The following is a 22,553-nucleotide window of genomic DNA, read 5'->3' as shown; positions in this document are numbered from 1 at the left end:
TAGATGTAGAAGTCATAACATGGAGGGCGGCGGGATTTTTGACCTATACTGTCTATGATGCAGTCTGTAATTAATTTGCATTTGTGATTTGATCAGGCGATGTCAGGCTAGATAAATCCAACAAGCCCCGTTCATAGGACCTCTTACTTACTTTCTGGTTATACTAGATATAGTAATGTATCTCTGAGCCTGACCATTAAGAGCTCAGGAAATGATAATGAGGATTATGAAGTGAGCTATGAATAAGAGCCAATGTTCAAATATAATAACTGGTGCAATATGGGAAGTTAGAGCTGGTGGCATGTATGACAGATGATGCATGTGGTAGAACCATTATTATGGCAGCCCAGGGAAGCAACTCCCCCAACACAGTAGATGCTTCATCATATTTGTAATTTTAATGACTGCCATGGGGACACTAATGCAGATTTATAGCGTGTCTAAGTTTGACATCTGATTGTAATGACTGTAACAAAATATTAAAAAATAGCGATAACAAAGGGACTTTAATGCTTCAACACAGATACACAGACTTGCATGTGAACAGTTGACAATAACATACGTCTTGGACTGCTGCCATGTCCCTGCAGCCAATTATCTAAGTTATGTGATTAAATCCACAAAAGCTGTGTGACAGCGTTTGGACAGTGAACAGTGTTACCAGCAAGTAGCTGCCAAAGATGTAACACCAGGCACAAAGAACACAATTCATGGGAATGTTAATGTAATGATATAATGAAAGGATTCATGAGTCTGCACTCTAAATACAAATCAGGCTGTTCACAGGACTATGCATTAATTAATGATATGATGTATATGTGAGATTTAAGCTTATTGGTCACATAACGCTGCATGAGGATCCATGATTTATTCTCTCTCTTTCATGGCCTCTGTTCTCCTCCGCTGTCTTTATGACTACGGGGTCTCTCTCACTCTTTGTCTCGATCACATGAGTAGTGTCAGATCATTTATTAAACATTAGACAAGAAAAACATTATTGTTCACATCTTCTTTTGTAATGTATTTCTTATGTCTGTCCACTACTTTATGATTGAATTTTTTTCACATGTTCAGAATAAACCACTATTACTACGACTATTTCACGCTGGGACCGGAGGTGGATTACGCTTTTATCACATTGCTGCTGACATTAGCAATCAGCCTCTCACCTCTCTGGCCTCGCTCTCTGGTGTCTTCTAAAATTTTATGATCACTCTGTAACAGAGTAACTGTAAAATACAAACACTTTTCCTCATATCTGCAAACACACACTCAAATTACATTTTGGGTCACTAGGAAATTTGATCCTCCCTTCTGTGGCCTTAGGCTTAAAGCTGGAGTAGGCAATTTTATTGAAAAAAGCCAAAATTTGAAAATGAAGCCCCCCTGCAGCTCTCCCATCCCCAGGCGAGCATGGGCAGATACTTTCCCTTCATACAGTGATCTATATGAACACTAGTCAATAATTTAAATCAGCCAGATTATGATTTGATCCTGTTGCCATTTATATAGACGCAGTTCTACAAGAATTACCATTTTGTTTTCTTTGCAAACTTGTGGGCTTGTAAAGCTGAGATGGCATAATGTGGTCGAAGCTCTAGCTAGCTGTATAAACATGAAACATGAACGTAGCTGCAGCCATGAATTTTTGGCTGCGTTTCGCAGAAGGCTAAGCCATTAGCAACATTTTCTTTCCATCTCTGAAATGATTTGCGAACAATATTGACATGTTGCATTTATTGTCAGACTTTCTTTTAAACTCTTTTTCTGATAAGTCTGTTTTCCTTTTTAGTGGATGCTTTGCAGTGTAGGCAGAAGTTGTCAATGCTGGAATGGATTTCTCTGCAGGGATCTCCACCAGTGAACCAGGCTTTTACCACCTGAATGAGGCCATTGCTCAGAGGGCACAAAATTCTGAACCCCAATTTTTCTAAAAAATGTCCCATTGGACTGAAAGTCCATTTTTCTCATGGCCCATAATCCCATTGCTCCAAAGTCCTATTTCTCTAAAAATAAACTCTCCCTGTGGTTTGTTTCTTTTTCCCCAGCAGAGTATGAGCCACCGGATCCGTATGTTTTAACCGACCCTTCCCGGCGTTTCCCAGTGTCATTTGAGCCATCATTCCCAGGGGTTTTTACAGAACCATTGCGCCATTTCCTAGCTGAGTTTGAGCCTGATCCTGGATGTTTTTACTGACCCTTCCCAGTGTTTCCTAAGGCCTTTTGAGCCACCCTTTCAAGGTATTTTTACAGACCCTTTGCACCGTTTCCCAGCGGCATTTAAGCAACCATCCTTTTGAGACACCAAACTTAGTGAATTTTGTACTACTAAACGTAAGTGTTTTATAAGAAACATTAACTTTCAACATAACCGCCACAAAATAATGTCCAAAATGTAACACATCAGTTGTTTACAGAAACATACAGTAAGAACATTTTTTCTCGCAACTGCATTGTCTTAACTGCAGTGTGTAGTTTGGTCTTTCAATCCAATGGGACAATTTTTTGGAGGGTTTTGGAAATTTGGGCCGTCACAACAATGGACAGTCCCCGTTTTGAAACCTTATTATAGCATTCCCAGCTTTAAGATGTGCTGGTTTAGATGTTTCAATGTAGAGGTGAAACATTTGACTTTTCTTTCTTACCTGTCAAAGATTCTCTCATACTGGGCATCCAGATATCCGGATATTACGGTAGCTCCTTCTACACATTACATAACATGGCCAATCATTTGGATAAAGCTGTAATACTCCAGGGTAAATAAAGAAATGCTGAAGTTGTTTTCCAGCAGCTTGTGTAACTGCTGAGGCTGTGAATATTACAGCAGTGAGCTGAGTGCATAACTGTCACACTGAACCCCATGAAACTCACAAATGAAATGTTCCAAAACACATTTATTATTTCCAAATCTGATGTAACCACCACTGATGAATTATGCACTACTGATACAACTCTGTACAGTGATTCAATATCAGCACAATAATAATCACTTCTTTTCTTACACAACCAATGTTGATTATGACGCTGCAGATTTCAAACTTGAAACATGATTGTAACATGAATTTTAATCCAGAAAAATTATGATAGTTTTTGCTGGAAAATGCAAAAATGGCTATAAAATTTGTACTTGTAAGATAATCATTCATTCAGTGAAGTTCACACATAACATGTTAACCATCGTTGACCATTAAATTCCCTGATGGCTGTTAGTGGGTCAACTTGCAGAACATTACAACAACCTTTACATTAAAAACAAACATGCTTCCATGAACGTGCATTGGATTGTCAGTCAGTTGGTTTTAAAGGAATAATTTGACATTTTGGAAAATATGTTTTTTGATAAAGATGGGAGGGAAAATTGATGCCGCTTTTTTTCATATGAAGCTACCGGTACAGACTGTACATAAAGATCGATAACATGATAGCTCCACAAAAATAAAGCCAACCCCCCCCCCCCGATACTGCAGAGATAACTACTGCACAGACTCTGGCTCCAAATGACATCACCAGCTCAACATGGCAGCAGCCCGGTCTGGGTTATTTTGCCTTCATTTTTGTGCAGCAGCAGTAAGTGGAGACAAAAGCAAATAAGCATATTTTCCAAAATGTGAAACTGCTTCTTTTATGGGCACTTCCGGGTCAATGGGAAAAAATATGTGTGTCTTTTATTTTTATGTTGATATTGTGTGTATTAGTTAGGTTAGTCAGGTTTTTATTGTTGATTCTGTAGCTAAATTGTTACCATTTTAAAGGTCTGTCAGTTATGACCGAATCACATGCAACAATACAGCAATTTTATCATAAATGAAAATATGGCCATTTTATGCTGCAAAATGCTCTTCACCCTCATTTATATATATATATTATATTGTCAAATTGTACAATACAGAATGCCAAACAATACACAAGACTTGTTGCTGACACACTGGTGAGATTATTTAATGTTACATATACATTATACCCTGAAAAGATAGGCCGGCACAGTATGAGGGTCTGCTATAATCATAATGCTCTTTATGCTAAATCTCTGTGGTTGGCATCCCATTCATTTAGTCTATACTGATTTGATAAATATTTAAATTATTCTTTTATTCACATTTGCTTAAACAGAAATTACCAATGTTTAAAAGATAAATGCTAAAAAATAAACAGCAAATGGCTCACGTTGTAACTGATAAAGTGCATTTCTGATACTTGAGGCAGATTATTATCACAACAGATTGAAATTAGATTAAATAAATTCATGTAGGCCACCACAACAGAATCAAATCTATGACCTGACCTGCTTCCTCCACCAAAACATTTGTCATCCACATTATTCCAAAGAGCAAGCAGTGGCAAGATTTCTTAAAACACACACACACACACACACACACACACACACACGCACACACACACACACACACACACGCACACACACACTGTAAAATAATTGATGACAAACCCACAAATTACATAATAACCACGAACTTTGTGGTTATTGTGGATTTCAGTACTGCTCCTGGAGATGTAGTTAGTTTATTTCCTAAAGTCCTTTAAATACTCATAAAAGCTCTCTGATGTTTGATGATATAGGAAGGCAACAAATTGTCCGAAGGTCAAATTTGGATGGAGGTCAAAGATTTTAAATTTGGCTTCCATTTACAATTCACAGTAAGGATTTCATTTCTTTTTATGTTTGTATTGCCTATTTTGTGTTAATTTCAAGAGTTACATATAAATTAAAGAAATAATTTGACAGATGGAACATGCACTTTCTTGCCAAGAGTTAGATGAGAAGATTGAGACCACTTTCATGGATGTAACGTACATTTGAAGCTGTCGCCAGGAAATGTTTTTCATAGTTTTGCATGAAGACTGGAAACATGGGAAAGCAAACTGGTCTGGCTCAATCAGTGGGTAGCAAATCTCACGTAACAGCATGAAACTTAAAATGAGGCATGTCATTTCTTATCAACACAACTGTCAGGCAGATTTTTTTTAACTTTAGGTCATAGCATATGACTATTCCGATAAAAAAAAATGACGTTGAAGTCATCAACTCTAAAATTGTATTAAAAAAAACCCACGACAAGTCTATAAAATGACAGCTATGCCTTTTCTTTCCTCAGTTAGTGGCAGAGAGCAGCAGAATGACTGTAATGAACTTTAACAGTAAAAGAGAAGGAGAGGTGCGGCTGGTACTGGTGTGTCGATACTGCAATATGAGTATAAATATTCAAAAAGATTTCAAAATATTCAGGATCAATATGTGTCAGTATTTTAACAACACTAATATACAGGCAGAATCTTTAGGCTATGGGACCAGATTTTGGTATTGGTGTCAGTTTGTAGTCTAAGAAGTATTAACCAATCATGTGTGAGCCAGCTTTGGTTGCCTGCAGGTAAACGGTTCGTGTTGAGAAGAAAAGGATGCAGAATGTACTGGCCTGAAATGCAATCTTCAAAACCACTAGCTTTTGCCTGGTGACAATTTAGCTTTTCATTTGTTTTGTTTTTTCTTATTTATCGCATACACATGCTAAAATGGTGTCCAGAGTCAAGTTGCTATCAAATTGTTGGCAATGCCTTGTAGAAGAAGACGTCTTGGCCTGGATACTTGCTTTAAAGGAACCTGCAAAATATTGACAGTTGCCCTGTTAGGATTTATTATCATCAGACAATAGCTGATGGGCCCAAAGACTGAAACTAGGCTAAATGTTTCCCTCCTGTTTCCAGTCCATATGATAAGCTACCCAGCTCCTGGCTCTTGCTACATATTTACTAAACAGCAGTGGCATCTTCTTCTCAGCAAAAAAGAGAATATGCACATTTCCGAAAATGTGAAACTATTTCTTTAGGATCAAATTTCCTGGAAAGCAGCCATATACCATATGCTTGTTGCTTTTAAATTCATGTATCCCTCAGGACTTCTCCCCATGTGGGGGGGAGTGGTCTCGCTGAAAGAGCAGGGTCACGCCCTTCCTGAAGCGGTGGTCCCTGACACTGTAGATAATGACATTACAGCAACTGTTTCCTGTCAGGATCCAGAAGGCAAAAAAGGAAAAGTTGCACCAGGTGTATCCCACCACGTTCCCGAGCACGAATACTGCGATGGGAGAGAAGGACGCTGTGAAGGCGAATGTCAGGATGCCAATTGTCTTGGCAGCTTTAATGTCTGAAAAGGAGGGTCTGTGAGGGCACCCTCCCCCTCCTCCTCCTCCCCCTGCATCACTCAGACTCCCCTCTGACAGCAGTTTGCGTTTTCGGGAGTACCGTCGGATGCTGGTGAAGGACACAATGTTAACTGCTAATGTGCCCCCAAGCAGTGTGAAGTCAAATGCTGGGAATAACAGCAAAATGTTGGCATCAGGCGGCAGCTGGCCTCTGAACAGTAGTGGGGTGTAGTTACACATACGGCTGCACTCGTTGTACTCCAAAGTGAAGTTGCTGCTGAAGATTAGGGGCGCAAGAGCCAGCAGAAAGCTTGCAGCCCAGGAGAGCAGGATGAGGAGCAGCGTTCGTCTGCGGGTCACCAAGGCGTCCTTGTGGAGTGGTCGTAGGATAGCCACGCTTCGCTCCATCGTCATGAGAAAGATAGTGCTGATGGAGACAAAGGTGCATCCTGCGAACACGGGGCCAATCAGCATGCAGGGCTGCCACGGGCTCACCAGTCCTCCGAGAGGAGAGGAGGTGGCCAGGGAAGTGGATCTACCCTGGTACCAGATGGGAGGTGCACTGGTCACCATCAAAGAGATCTCAGTGTAGACAGAGAAAGGGACCACGAGGACCCCGACCATCATGTCTGCTATGGCCAGAGACACTGTCAGAGACAAGAGGAAGAAGAGCATCAATGGGACAGCGTCAGCATCAGGCTGTTTTCTGTTAGATACCATTCTATCTTTATATCCTTTGAAATCTGGGTAGATCTGGGTATCAGTTTTCTTGTGCTGCTTTCAGACATCGTTCAAAAGCTCCTTAACCCTTTGAAACCTGAGGAAATTGGTTTGATATCTTTTTGATATCTTAAGTTTTCAGGATTTTTTTTTTTGGGGGGTGGGGGGGTGGGGTAATTTTCTTGTACCTTTTGACTCATTCTGGCTAATTTTTGGGCCAGTTGCTCATGGCCCATCAAATAAATTCCTGAAATAACTTTGCATTCAGCACTGAGTGATAAAAAATTAGTGTTTACCTTTCAGGTATCCCTGTGGTGTTCGAGATTGCCTCGTTTGCACAAATACAGTAAGGGTGACCACATTCCCAACTACAATGGCAAATGCCAGGCTGACCATGAACACCACCGCCAGAGTACGATTGAGAAATCCACAGCAACAGAGGGTGCAGAGAGGAGCCAGTGACTGGCCCGAACTCAGTCCTGCCTGAGCAGCTGCAGTCAGGTTGAATGGAGCATCTGTAGCCGGCAGCAGAACTGCTGTACTCCCGGGAACGCTGATGTTGGGAAGCAGAGCAGTCATGGCCCAGGTTAGACTGGTTTTACCCCTTGTGGTGTGTAGGTGGCAGAGCTGCTCAGGAAACCATGTCCTGGACTGGCAAACTATACTGATGAAAAATGAAAGATAAATGGAGGCAGTTAAATCAGTTATCCAAATAATGGTCTAGTCTTTATGTCAAGTTTATGTTATTAATTTCCATGTTTCATGGCACATCTTTCTCTCACTTAAAAACAAATCAGCACTCTCCAGTCAACCACGCAGGTAACACATCAGCCTTTGGACCGTGTGCCACTCTCACCATAGTGCTCACACCCCCTCCATTGCTCATTCCACCTTCTATTTGGCAATTTAAAATCCCTCTGAACAAACTCCAGAAATCCTCCTCCTTGTCTTTAGTGTTATAATTTAAACCGAGCACTTATTGTACAAAAGCAAATGCATTAGAACCATTTTTTGTTTTATCAAGACGTAGAACCCTATTAGTTTGTTTTCGTTCGGGCTGAATTGTGCAAATGACTAAGAATGCTAAGACACGCCCCTCAGTGTTACTGAATGGTCATAGGCATAGACTAAAACATCAAAGTACACGCCAAATAAATTTTTCCCAAAGATGATTTCTGTCACTGACTGTTGTTCTCATCACTCTGATGTTTGTACAAGTGTTTGTTTTCATGATTAGTTCGTTTTTAATGAAATTATTAAAAAAAAGGGGGCTTTTCCGCCATGATTGACAGCTTTGACAGCCGGTCCGTATACTTGCATTCAATGAAGCTGCTCACAATTGGTTGGACGAGTGTTTGGGCGGGAAGTCCCCTACCGCGGAAATCGCTACTGCACAGATACAGGGCTTCCAATGACATTACCCTCGCAAGATGGCAACGCTAGTACCCGGGATATTTTAATCTCACTTCAGCATAGTGGGGGTAAGTGGTGGCGTGTCGTCCAGCTCTATTTACAGTCTATGTTTTGAACCATAACCAAGTGCTTTTGTGCCTAATGCTATCCATTTCAACCACAGTTTTTGCTGTTTTTTTTTTTAGCATAGTCAATACATATGGAACATGCAAATATAACATATTAGCTGTTTGCAGGAATATACAACGCTAACATTTGTTCTCACAATTGAGTTCCATTAGTTATATACCTCTTATGTAAGGCACCCAGGAGGCATCTGAATCAGATGCCCGAACCACCTCAACTGGCCCTGTTTGACATGAAGGTGTAGTGGCTTTACTTCAAACTTGCTCCCTCCCTGTCTGAGCTGCTCCTCCTGGCTGATTTTTCTAAATAAATAAACAAGAATGTGAATGCTAGGCAGCCTTTTATCCAAGATTCCCAGAGTACGGACAGTGATTTTTCTACTTTTATGTTGTGGTTACATGCTGTTCTTCTGCCCTGACGCTGTTGGAAGCACCTCAGTGCTGTCAGGACCCATGCAGAGACTCGGAGTTCAGTACCAAATGTCTTTCTCAGCTGACAACTAAATACTCGGGTCCTTCAATCATTTATCCTGTTCAGTGGGCTGGAGAGCAGGAAGGTACACACATCCGAGACAACAAAGGATAACAGGAACGGACATATTCAGACCAGAGCAAAACCAAACCAAATTCCATGTTCTCAATCTGGCTGTGGGCACAGAAACATTACATGAAACATCACAGCTGCAAGACTTGAAATCCTCTGACTGCCATAAACCATGGATTAGCTTCAGAATAATGAAAGGTTCTTGAGAGGCAGAAATAACACTGGTGGGTGTGCGACCTGTGGGCAGCGTATTGTTAAGGATTTAATGAAGACACAGATTAATTGCATATGAAAGGACCAAAAAGCTCATTTGCTGAACAACTCATTTACATATGCCGGATTACTTTTGAATTTGAATATTAGTCTTTTGAAGACGCTGGTCTTGGTGGTTAAAACACATGGGAATTATCACTACAAAGAACATAATTGTCTGTAAATTTTTAAAATATAATATAACTTTAAAAACCTCAGTCACATTTGCATATTGCATGCAGTGCCAACAGCTTAAAAAACTATATGGATACATAAAGTTAAAAATTGTTCAGTTTTTAAATCATGCATTATTATTACGTGCCTTTAAACATATTCACCGCCTGCAAAAACCCTTTTCAGTAGTGAATTATGTAACATCACTGGCTTCATCTATTTGTTAAAGTGAAGGCTTTTTTGTAACTTAGGTGTATATTTTAGGTTAATGCTACTTTCATTTAGACTCAAACATGACAGTAAATATTTGGAAAGAGCTACGTGCTCACAACATTTCGCACCTGGTGTGCAAGAGGGAGCATAGAGGGAGGAAAACAGCAGTGATATAAAGCTATGCACAGTTTTCCCTAAAAAGCAATGTACAGACTCATACAAAAATACTCCCTCTCAGTCATCACTTATGACCCACTAGAAGTTAGAGCTGCAAGGATTAATCAAGTAAAGTTGTTAAGTATTAATGGCCAACTAATTTGGTGATCGATTAATCTGTGAGTATTCTTGTGTTTGTTTTTTTTAATTTAAATTCTTAACATAGAATACTTTTTTGTTTTAAACTTTGCTGTGACAGTAAAATGAATATATTTTTGGTTGTGGGCAAAACAAGACATTTGAGGACATCATCTTGGACTTTGGGAAAAACTAAAGACATTTTTCACAATTTTCTTAAATTTTATAGACCAAACAACTAATCAGCTAACAAAAGAAGTTGACTGATTAATTAAAACTAAAAATAATAGTTGGTTTCAGCCATAGCAGAAGAGAGGCAGAGTGGCCCCAAACATCAAACTATAAAGTTATAACTTTGAAGGCCTTGGTTTTTGACATTAAGAGACAGCATGTCAATGTACGCTTGTTACTTATATTGTGTCTGCTCGTTAAATAAACTCACAATGTAGGTTAAAAAAACCCCAAAAACCCCAAACTTGTCTTTCATTGAATTGCAATTTCACAGAAGACACACACAGCTATCTCCTGGGTGAAAGTCTGGAGTTGGTTTTACCATCCATCGTCCCTCCCTTCTGCCCCTTGTGGACTTTTATACTGCAGTAGCTGCTTGGAGCGTCAAAAATTGCTGTCGCTCTGTGCATCTCATTGTGTTGCCAAAGGTTGCCTCTGTGCATCTGTATTTGATGCTGAGGGCCACTGACTAAGTGTCGCTGTTTGACAAGTTGGGAATAAATCCAGGTTGGCATTCACTTTTACTGGCAGTACTGTTTACAAACAGTGACCGACAATTCCTGCATTGTATCCCTTTAAAAATGTCATGATAACAAGCAGGAGGACTAATATATGTGCTCTCACAGGCTGAGTCACAGATGGATTTTCTAACTTATTGTGCCACTGAAGCCTTCTGACCATTAGGTGAGTGAGTAAGTGACTAAGTGAGAGACTCTCAGCCCGACTGCTGATGCATTTTCACATCACATTAAGTTAACATTATCAGAGAACTGACTGCTTTATCACATCAAGGTGTGCACTGTAACCTTTCTGATATGTTAGCAAAACAGCTTCATGTTTTCCTGTTGTGCTAAGAAAATGGGGCTTTCCTTTCTGTATGTGCCTCTGTTGCCCATGCCTGTAATTTTTTATTAGGTCTGCAGTATTGGATCCTCATGGTCTCAATCTGTGTGCCTTTCTATATGACCACTGAGTTTCGAGAGCTTCATCTCCGGCACTTGAGGCTTCCGATCATTCTTGGCTTCAGCAGTAATTTAGTCCTGATTTTCCAGCTTTTCCATTTCAAACCTGCCTTCATGAAATTACATGTATGTAGCACTAAATTGTTTCCCAAATTACATTGTGCTGACAAGCACAATCACTGCCTGTGTTATCTTCAGAGGAAACGCTTTTGTGAGTGAATGATTTCCAGTTGGCCCACGTTCAGCAGTTTATGGTCTCAAGATGAGCACACAGCGTGATTCTGTATGAATGAACGAGCAGTGCCTGTGCCTCAGGTGAGAATACAGCGAATGCAGACAGACGATGTCGAATCACTTTTTGATTGCCTGATTGATACCATTGTTTATAGTTTCTGTACTGTTGTATACTGTTGGCTTAATTTACTCGGTCATCAAACAAGCATTCAGAGAGGGCAACATGAAATGATATGTCTCTCTGCAAGACTCTGCGCCTGGTTATCCAGCAGGCAATAATATCCATGTAGTGTTTTCTATTTAACATGCTGCTCAAGCAAGCTTAACTAAAGGCACAGCCGAGGCTCTCTACATATTAACCCCTATGTTATGTAGGCTTTACATTCTTATTGCTTGGGGTCTCACAGAGCCCAATATATGTGTAAAAATAATAACCGTGGGTAATTATCCCTCCAACCTTAAAAAAAAAATATATATATATATATATGTATAAATAAAAAGTACAGAAGTGATAATCCTTCCCTTTGCCACAAATTGGTCTTATGCATTAATGAAGGTGATGTTACTTTTGTTTGGGGTCAGTCGGGCCCCAGAGACGTTCAGCTCCTCACCTCAGCTAATCCTATTAGACTAATTTAGGATCTGAGAGGGAAATGCTGCATAAATAATGCTGTCAAAACTAGTCACAGATGTAAAATATCTGACAATTCATTGTATTTAACCATGTTTTCCAACTGGACTTCTGAGACCCCAAACAATAATATGTAGCAAACATGTTAAATGCTTGCTAAAAACATGTAAAGTAAAGCTAAAAATGTATCTCTTCACTTTGGCCAGGAATTTACCTTACAGACCTTAAACTCTCTCTCTCTTTTTTTTTTCACATTTTAAGCTGCTGTAATTCTTTTAAAATGTTGTGTCTTACTTGATCTTACAAGTTATGGTTTTACAATTTTATGATTTTAAGATATTTTGCTTTACTGATATGATGATGCCCACTGAGATGCTGTCTATCTTCTCTATTTTCATCAGATTTTTTGTTTATCACTGTATTGAATGGCCTTGTTGGATTCTTTAATGTTCACTTCAGTGTATGTAATTCTCTTATTGTAAAGCTCTTTGTGCTGCATTTCTTGTATGAAAGATGTTATATAAATAAAGTGTATTATTCTTATTCTTATGATTCTTCTTATTCTACTTCCCATTATTATTATGGTATCAGCTCAAAATCTTGTTGTCAAGCAAATTTAATAAGATTATTAAAAAGTCTTAAGTATCAAGCTGATAAAACAATGTTGAGTATGTTTTTGAATTTAAAGATGGTCTGGGGTCTCAACCAAACAGAGGATTAGGATTCAATGAGTAGTTCTATCTGTTTTTGTTGGCTGTTGTGTCAAACCAATGTTTAACACCGGCTCTTTTAAACAATGCTACACATCCTTCAAGTAGCTGTAGTTGCATAATCTTAATCATCCATTAACCATCCATCAGGTGCTATGTGCAGATTTGTGCAAATTTTACATTTCAAAATTCAGATATGCTGTAAATAAATATAACTTTGCAGCATCATCCTCTGTTCTGTTTGATGAAAATCAGATTTGGAGAAAATCCTCTTCATACCCATGAAAGTAATACTCCAACAATGCTAAAATTTCAGAACTTAAAGTTATCAAGGGCAAGATTTACAAGAGAATGTTAACATTATAAAAGAACCTTGTGAAGTACCTCAGTATCAATTCTTCCTTTATAATAGCAGTGGGTGTAAAGGGCAGATATTTTGACGTAAATCGTGGTTTGACTCACTCTGAGTCATTCAAATACATTAAGTTAACTCTTAAATGCAGTGCAGTCTTGGACTCCATCAGCTAATGGTCTGATGATGATAAGCCTCTGTGGGCAATGGCCAATATTTCAGGGATTCCAGTGTAGACAGCAGATATCAGGACTTCCTCTTCCGTGCACATCACCCACTGGTTTGTGGACTCCCATTTTGAAGCCTCAAGTTTTTCAGTTCAGCATTTTAGATGTCACCATTTTGTTTTACCTGAGCCAGAAGTGACCATATTTGGACAGGAGTTTGAAGCTGTGGAGGAATGAGGAGTGGATCTGACTCAGATCCTGTTATCCTGTCAGTCAAAGAGGCCCTGCACTTAATTATGCATAACTTAAATAAATAAATGAAGGGATTAATTGAAAAATCCATCCCCTGGTATAGTTGTCATAAATGTTGAAATTAGCTTAAAGACCAAAGCTGGGTTTTTTTTGTAGCAGGCTGTAATCATGTTTATTTCTGCATTGTAAAATGGGTGTCTACGGGGATTGACTCTCTTTTTAGAGGGAGCCTCAAGAAGTCCTTCGAGGAATTGCAGTTTTTGTCACTTACACGTTGGCTTCATTTTTCAGCCCTGGGCGCTACCACTTGTCTGCATATCAATATAAATGCATATAAATGTATGAAAGCAAATAAAAAGCAAATTAGCATCAGATGATGGCCGATGGGTTCAAAGATTGGATTTCTGCTGATGTGTTCCTCATTTCCACATGGACTGTTTACCTGCAGACAACCAAATCCTGCTCAGATGTGATGAGTCGAACTTTTACGGCAAACTGAAACGAGAATGCTTTCACTTCTAAAATCTTGGACCATTGACAGATTCTAATTAAACAAAAATAAAATTTAAATTTTAAAGTTTAAATTGTATTTTTAACAGTTTTAGGCAGTTGCTTTCATGTCACAGTTTTGTGTCTTTACTTTTAATTAAACTGATGGTAAAACAAAAGAAATTTTATTTTTTTGAGAAAAGAGGATGAACCTAATTATGAGGCTTTTTTGCCTTTACCTTGAGTGAAGATGACAGGCGGAAGTCTTCCCTGTGGCAAGACCTCAGGCGTGTTGAGACAAGCAGCTGAGAGCAAAGACACACACACACACACACACACACAGAGAGAGAGAGAGAGAGAGAGAGAATTCAGCTGTTAGAGAGATACAGCTCTGACATCTTTACAATCATTACAGGTTGAGAGATGTACCTGTGTTTTTGTGAGGGGCAAAATGAAATATTACTCAGTGCACCTGTCCTACATGTAGCCTACATTTTGACATTTCCCGGACAATAAAAGGAGGCTGAAAGATGGATGTGGGTTTGTTTGTGTCTTTCATAAACAGTGTTTCACTACAGCTTGCAGTCTCAATATACTAAAGTCTTTCCACTGCAGATTAAAAAAAGGGGGTTCATGCATTTATGTCCTCTGGACTTGATTATGGTAATGCATTTTATTATGACAATACATGTTCTTTAGCTTTATTATTGATTTTATTGTAAAGCACTTTGTAACTTTGTTTAAAAAGTTGCTTTATAAATAAAGTTACTATTATTATGGGAAAAAAACAAACAAACGAACAAAAAACAAACTAACAAAACAAAACAAAAACAGATTTTGTCCATTTAACTATTATTCTTTGTCTTAATTTGACACCGACGTTTTGAAACACCGGTTCCCATAATGCTTAATGAGATGGAAACAGGAAGTCTGTGCCATTCAGTCAGTAAGTTAGCTGTAGCCTACACACGAGAACACAGCCTGAGCCCCGTTTTAAAACTATATATTTATTTTTAGAAGTCGGCGTTTGACACCAGTAAAAGTATGCCGAATTAACTGTCGGCAGTTCAGTTTTGTAATGTTCCCATGCACGTACAGGCATTTATCGAAGGATTACTTTAATACTGAAAAAACGTAAAAACATGATGATTCTCAGGCGAGTTTGGTGATGGAGCGTTTTCTTGTTCTGATTTTTAACTGGATTTACGGAATTTGATTCACCGTGGACATCAGGGATAGCCTAATGATCGGAAAGTGTAAGTCAACAGTTTATGTAAAACTCTTTCTAACGTGTGTGTTTCTGATAATATTTTAACAGGCTGGTCAGTGTTCACAAAAGGCCCAGCAGAGTTTGCAGCTGTGCGCGTGCATTTACCTGGCAGCCTCCTAAGTGATGATATGGCGATTGTTACGTTGATGGTTTTGCAACTAAATGTCATTGGCAATGACAAGTGTTCATTATTTTACGCAAATCTGAAAAGAACACAGTGGATCGTACCTTGTGTGACTTTATTAGGCGAATAAATTGATTAATTGATAGATCCAACCCATTTCAGGGCCACCTTGGTTTGGAGTCAACCAAATGCCTGGTGTGGGCCGAGTACTGATTTTGACTTTAACACGTCACCAGACGCCAACAGGGAAACAGTGAGTGTGATTTTTTTTCTCCTTTCTACTCTTATGTTTAAAGTCTGGTATAGTTTTATACTGTTGCAATTTAGGCCTACCGGTATTGACAATAACTGTGGCATTTAAAAACTAAATACTGATATCATGTTAGTAATGCACATATGATAATATTGTGTAACCTGAAGTAATTTCCACTTATTTCAGTCAACTTCTTCTACTTCTAGATATAGTGATAACATTGTTACTGTTAACTGTTTGGGTCAGGCGAATCATGTAGTTATATTTCAATTAACAAATCCCTTGAAAAGCCAACAGTGTAGGCCTAATGATATGTGTAACTAAAGCCTAATGGGGCTAATTCGTCTGTGCCAAAGAGCTCTATTGTTGTCTAGAAACTGCTAAAAACAGATCAGTGAGCCACAGCATTTTAGTGGGTTGCATGCTACCTTACCCAACATGGTAACTGCTGTTTATTTTAAGTCAGTGCTACAAATGCTGTCCTGGTGCTGTGCATGCTCAGAGAGCTCCAAGTGTGTATTAACATGCATCTAAAGATGGTCTCAAGCAACTACACAGTTTAATGTGTTTAATTGTAAGTTTAAAAAAAAACCAAAAAAAAACTACAGTGCATATTTGCTGTGAGAATTGGCCTTCTTTTAAAGGAAATACTGCCCTTGTCTTCCACACAACCCAGTCAGCAGAAAAAAATGTTTGAATTATATGTTTCTGCAAATCACATATATATTTATTTTGTACACAATTTTGTAACATCAGAACTTTATGTTACTCAACAAAACCAAACATGGGTTTTTTATGCCTAAACATAACCAGACCCTTTTATGGATAGGAAGGGATACTTTGCCTTAAAACTCCCATGTATGGTGACACAAAAGCCGCTGAAAAAGCAGGCAATGTCCCACCAAAACAGGTTCCATGCCACAAACTCCGGTGGAAACACCATGAAATCACCAAAAGCAACTGGTGTTTGTTGGTTTTAAACAGTGTCCTGCAGCATGGCAAGTGTCTAGATGTCATCCACCTTCCCCACCACTCCCCATTGACAAAGGTAGCTTAAACATGTCACTTTATATGAGACATATGAAACATGGACAACAAACAAAGTGGTATTTTTAGTTTGTACAATGCAAACATTTTTCTTCTGGCGACTGGGCTGTGTTTACAACAGATCACATCTTGTTTAATTTTGGATTACTGTCTTTACTTGTTCATAATTTTTCTTGAGCTGTTTGTAATGCATTATTGGTTGCCTTCAAGGTTCGGTGGTGTAAAATAGCTTTTTTTTTTTTTACATAAAAATGCCAGTGAGGTACATTTCTTCACAAAGCAAAGATTTGAACTGAGACAGCCCTATGTGTCACAGCACTGCACAGTTACAGGTTTGGTGGAGATTGGTGTGTGAAAAGCAGAAATAATTAGGTGAAGTCGCATTCTGGCCATATTTAACTGAATTAAAGCAAGGTGTTTTAAGTCAAATACTGCAGACTTGTATTTCTGGTGATGATTTAGAGGTAATGCCAACATGCTAACAGGGATGTTAACATGTTGATGTTGCAGGTTTAATGTTTACTTTGTTCACCATCTTGACGTTTGCTAATCAGTGCTTTAAAGAAGGTACAACTGATGGGAATGTTATTATTTTGGCAGGTGCTGGGTCATAAATCAGTGTACAGGAGAAAAGGATATTTTAACCAGATGATGGCACTAGATTAATCTGGTGATGATTACTGTCTGTGCCAAAGTTCATAGCAATCTATCCAATAATTATCAATATATTCCATTAGCATACGAAAAATGTCAAGTGCAGGATGGCTCAAGAAGAAGAGTCAGTCAGCTTCACCAAAGTCATTCAACTACATTGTCTGGAAACCTTTAATGTTTGTACACAATGTACTTTTGTACCAATTCATCAGGTAGATGATGAAATATTTCACTATGTAAGTAAAAAAAAAGCTTGATTTCATGGCAATCCGTCTGATAGTTGTGGAGATATTTCCGCCTGAACTGGTGGACCATTGTGCTGTGGTAGCAGCGTTTAGGTGCGGGTTGTTCATGCATGCTGTGAATCTGCTTTGACAGGGCTGTGTCCCTGAGTGACAGGTCAGGCATATGTAGGAAGACCGTGGGGGCTCGGTCGGGGTTCTCAGGCCAGGTTGCCGGATGCACAGAAGGGTCATTTGCAGTAATGATGGACAGGCTGGCTCAGAGGTGCCTAAGGCCGTCTGCCACAGCACATAAGCAGAAAGACAACTTTCTCCTCACATCTTGGCCTGTCATTCTGTCTGTGTTTGTTCTCCTTGTGTTTGTCACAGAAGTGCCCAGACAACACAGTCATACACAATCACGGAAACAAACAAACAAGTGTGACTTTTATGTTATTGCTGTATCTTTCCCTTTTTTTGTAATTCGCTTACAACTGGGAATAAGTCTTCTCTGGCAACAGTTATTCTTTCCATGTGTCCTAACAGTATTTTTTTTTTTGCTATTCTCACTATAGTTAATGTGTAGTTTTTATAGTTTAAAAGCATAAACATAACCTAAAAATTTACAAAGTGTTTTTAGTTATAGCTATTAAGGCACACCTATTTTGTTCCCATGTAAAAGAAATATGTTCAAAACATGACAACACTGTCACCTTACCCTTATCTAGCACTGACAAAGTTTATCTAGCACACTGACAAAGTTGTGTGATGTTGTATGTTGATTGTCATCGTAAGTAGTGATACTGAGATTGTTGAATCTCAGATGCTGAGATCGCTACTGGTTATCACTTTGGTTTCCAAAAACCAAAGAAGTGCTGTGTGGCACTTCTTCTGCCACTAGACGGCAATACCTGTGACGAATCACACCTGAAGCACTTTTTGCACTTACTAAGGCTTTTTTCCTTAAGTCTAAATTCTTGCTTGTGTTGTACGTCGCTTTGGATAAAAGCGTCTGCTAAATGAAATTGTAGAATTGTAGAATTGTAGACCTCACAGTAAGTGGGTCTTGCTGTGTGAGCCTGGTTTGGGGTGAGATTCATATTTTGGGCAGGGGGCCGTTCTGTATGGGGTTTGTATGTTCTCCTTTTTCATGCATGGATTTTCTCCTTGTTCTCCGGCTTCCTTTCACAGTCCAAAGACATACATGTTAGCTTCATTGGTGACTCAAAATTGGCTGTAGGTGTACATGTTGTGCATGATATGTGTGAATGATTGTCTGTCTGAATCAGCCCTGCATTAGTCTGGCGACCTGTCTGGGGCGTGTTGTGCCTCTCGCCCAATGTTCCCCTTGCACCCTTTAAGAGGATAAGTGGTTAGGGCTTATGAATGAATAAAACATAAAATATTTCTGATTTCATAACTTTTTTGAAAATGGATCAGAATTCTAAAACAAATGCTATTATAAATAATTTTGTTTCAATATCAACACTATTAGGTCATTTCTGCCTTGTTACCCAATGATATCACTATTGTAACCCATAATTATTACAAAGCTACTTTGTCACTAAAAAAATACTAATTTCTAAATCCCTCTTAAATACTACATTGCTAACCCCAAATATCCTAGCCAAGCCCCAAGGAAGTATGCAGGGTGTTGAAGTAAATTTTTTAAGTGGCCAAACAGTGAACTTAATACTCCCAAGTCCATCACTGAATGCCATGGAGCCCAAAAAGACTTTTCCCCATAGACTAGAGTTGGTAAAGTCACATCTGTAAATCAGTGGACACATTTTTTGAGCGTCACAACCCTGTGGAAAATGACATTTCTCTCTCAGGATCTGATCCATTCAGTTTGATAACATTTAAAAAAGTCTTCAAGAGCTGCATGATTAAATCATTTTATCTCCATTTAAGAGTTTTTTCACACAGGCATTATTTAGGTCTGCCCTATTGAACTTCGGGCCTGAGTGCTGTGCCTCTGGGCCAGTGTGAACACATAAGTCGCACTCTGGTGCGGACCTAAACTGCCGCTCTGAGACCTCCCTGAGGGGGTGGTCTTACACTAGCTGAAAAATGAAATAATATATAACTTTCACATCTGGTGCGCACCAAGGGACCACTCTAAGTGAAAACTACTAAAGTTAGTGGAGGGCTAAACGAGAAGTCAGCCTTCCAGCTCGTGAAAATCTGTAGCGTACCTGCTCTATGGGCCCAAGGATGCGGACGATCCAAGCAATTTTACACCTGGGAAATCAAACATTTTTGGTTTCACGTACCATTAAGCATCTGTCATAGGACTGAATGCTGAATGGGGCCCTGCCTCCACTGCTGTATCAGCTTCTCTTTATACATCCTTGGTCCTAACCCTTGGTCTTCCTTACATACAGGTACAAGTTTTATGCTGTATGCTCTAAATAATTACGAAGTAACATGTTGGTTGTAATCGACCAAATTAAACAGGTAACTGTTATTATGCATGTATGTGTGTGTGTGTGTGTGTGTGTGTGTGTGTGTGTGTGTGTGTGTGTGTGTGTGTGTGTGTGCCTGCTCTCTCCATCCTGTCAATGAGTGCCAGTCCAAATTACACACTGCTAATAGACGTCATGCCCACCACACTTTACTCCGTCAGCAGCTGCTGCACGCCTGAGCAATCAGACACAGAGCAGGAATCCACCTGACAGTTTCATTCTCACGTTTATGAATGCTTTCAACCATTTTCTGGCTTGGAAATAGGAATTGTGAAGGTCCATCGGAGGTTGAAGTGTCTTTTGATCAAAGAAATTTTCTATAGTAATTTCATATAAATTAAGTTTACAAAGAAACATATTCCCTACACTGCTATTTTAAACTTTGGGGCAAAATATATAGACTGAAAATGGAATTATGCTGACATTATTTAGAGCTATTTTGCTGCTCTTGTTTAGGAAAACAGTTGATGTGCTCATTTTTTTTCTCAAATGTCTGATGATTGCATACTCCTTTATTGATGAACCATTGTGTATCAGAATGCAAAACAATAACTGCAAAAATACCGTCAAAACCAAAACTGTCTCCTTCACACACTCTGCCCCCTGGATCACTCCCAAACTCTGTCGAATGAAAACACACAAACGCCAGCTCGAAAGACTCTGCAAGAAAACCAGTTTAACTGTCTACTACTACTGCAATGGCATCCTTTTTAGTACATCTTCCAAAGTTCTCAATAAACTTTAATATATCCAAAACTCTTCCGTGCGCCTCCTCACCCACACCCGCTCCAGTGACCACATAACCCCTGTCCACGAAAATCTCCACTGGCTCCCCATCCCCTACCGCATTAAATTCAAAATTCTTCTCCTTACACACAAAGCCGTCAACCACCAGAGCCCTTCATACCTCACTGACCTCCTTCACCGTCACACTCTTTCCAGCAGCCTCCGTTCTTTCGACACCAACCTCCTCTCGCCAGCACGCAGAACCAAGCACTGAACCTTGGGGGACAGAGCTCACTCTGGAACTCACTCCCCACACATATTCAGAACTGCACTGACCCATCCAAATTTAAATCCTTATTAAAGACTCACCTTTTTAAACAAGCTTTTAATTTGTGATTGTGCAGTGTGTTTTTGTATGTTGTTGATTTGTTGCTGTTTTTTTGTTCTGTGTGTAATGTTTATTTATTATTTATGTTTATGCTGCTTTTTAACTTCTGTACAGTGTCTTTGAGTACTATAAAAGTGCTTTATAAATAAACAGTATTATTATTATTATTATTTAGTCAGTTAAATATTGTAAGCAAAGTAATTAGTCATATGCAAATACTTATGTATGTGCAGCCTGAAATAATTTCAATCAATGCTCAAACTTTTAAAAATATAGAATTTCTTTTTCCTCCTCTGTGATAGTTATTAGGGGAAACAGCTGTCATATAATATCACACATACATTTTTTTTTTTTTTTAAATCAGGTGGGATAATCTTACCGGCATTTGCAGTGTTATGCACCATACAGCTGTTGTGCAGACAGAGGTTGATAACAGGAAAACAATCCAGCCTGAAAGCTCTGACTAAGTGGAAGAAAATCCAAGAAAAAAGTCCTCCAGTGAAGAAGAAAGTGGAATCCTCATATCATTCACTCTCCTGAGAAACACACATGAAGCGCAAAGCTTCTCACACACTCCAGCTCTCTGTCCCTGTGATTCAGCCTCTCCCCTCCTCCTCTGCCTCTCTCGTACTGTGGAGCACTCAACCTCCAGTCGTCCCCCACTTCACTGCCTCCCCGCTCCTCCCCTCAGCCTCTGAATGGCTTGCTGTCCTTATCACATGCACACGCTCTCCGCTTAAAGCTTCAAGGTAAAGTCCGCGGCAGCTCCTTTCTCCCACCCCCCCATGTTTGCCTCTTCTTGTGCCTCCCCCACTTCCTCTCATCTTCACCTCCATGTTCCTCAAACATCTCTCATGCTTTGTATGTTACATCCTGCATCATTGTTAAACCTTGCCTTCTCTCCTCGCCTCATTTTATTAATTTAAATCTTTTCTTTGCTTTAAACTGTCGCTCTTTGTACCTTTCATGTGGCCAAACTAATACCAATGTTCTCTAGTCTGCATTGCCTTAAATGCTGTAAAAGCGACACAATGAATGAAAGAGACAGAGATGCAAATAGAGTTGGGGAGAGATATTACGTTGCGCTAATGAGAGGTGATCCTATTGCTGTTTGCAACAGAGTAAAATGCATCCATCCTCTCTTGGGCATTTGTCCGGCTCTGCCCCCGATGGCCTCAGCCCATGTGCACAGCTTTGATGGTGCCTGGCACGTGGGTCACGTCCCATCCTCTCTGTTGCCCCCAGGGAGCAAACACACTACGGCACTCAAGTGAGACCGCTTCCCCTTAGATATGATTTGAAACACTGGACAACACTTTGCAGAACACATCAGTGATTTGCCCTTGCCTTGACACTACCCCTGCATGCAAAAATGTCTCTGAGAAAAGTCATTCAGCAGCAAAGATTGAAAGATTGAAACTGAAATGTAAACTGAAGCTCACATTCCAGCTATTATTGCTGCAGAAATGTTGATGAGACCAGAG

At 39.5% G+C, this 22,553-nt stretch overlaps 2 protein-coding genes across 3 annotated transcripts in view; one reads left to right on the top strand and one right to left on the bottom strand.

The window, feature by feature from the left end:
* Positions 1-2,874: 2,874 nt before the first annotated feature.
* Positions 2,875-21,684, bottom strand: LOC121948219 (trace amine-associated receptor 13c). 2 transcript variants are annotated; one of them, XM_042493565.2, is made up of 4 exons: positions 21,449-21,684; positions 14,158-14,223; positions 7,172-7,539; positions 2,875-6,802 (listed from the first exon to the last, which is right to left on the bottom strand). In XM_042493565.2, the coding sequence occupies exons 3-4, from the start codon at positions 7,452-7,454 to the stop codon at positions 5,904-5,906; spliced, it is 1,182 nt and encodes a 393-aa protein (XP_042349499.2). In that variant the 5' UTR covers positions 7,455-7,539; positions 14,158-14,223; positions 21,449-21,684; the 3' UTR covers positions 2,875-5,903. The 2 variants fall into 2 exon arrangements, with proteins under 2 accessions (XP_042349499.2, XP_042349491.2); XM_042493557.2 differs by having other exon boundaries at positions 7,172-7,534.
* Positions 14,896-22,553, top strand: part of dpep1 (dipeptidase 1) — a 91,308-nt gene continuing 83,650 nt past the window's right edge. Inside the window, exons 1-2 of the mRNA XM_088076825.1 lie at positions 14,896-15,174; positions 15,475-15,565. The gene's annotated coding sequence lies outside the window, so the exon portion shown is untranslated. The remainder of the gene's footprint in view (positions 15,175-15,474; positions 15,566-22,553) is intronic.

Source organism: Plectropomus leopardus, chromosome 1 (genome assembly GCF_026936395.1).
Source record: "Plectropomus leopardus strain MGB_pleo_1.0 chromosome 1, ASM2693639v1, whole genome shotgun sequence".
NCBI classification, from domain to species: Eukaryota; Metazoa; Chordata; class Actinopteri; order Perciformes; family Serranidae; genus Plectropomus; species Plectropomus leopardus.
Note: the sequence above shows the minus strand (reverse complement) of the source record. Positions and strands in the feature narration are given on the sequence as shown.

Bases quoted from the DNA above. Each gene is read 5' to 3' on its own strand.
- LOC121948219 (XM_042493557.2), bottom strand. From the start codon at position 21,473: ATGGTGCATAACACTGCAAATGCCG. The intron at 14,224-21,448 runs GTAAGATTATCC...CTTTGCTCTCAG, and splicing joins GCATAACACTGCAAATGCCG to CTGCTTGTCTCAACACGCCT. The intron at 7,535-14,157 runs GTAAAGGCAAAA...TCATCAGTATAG, and splicing joins GCCTGTCATCTTCACTCAAG to TTTGCCAGTCCAGGACATGG.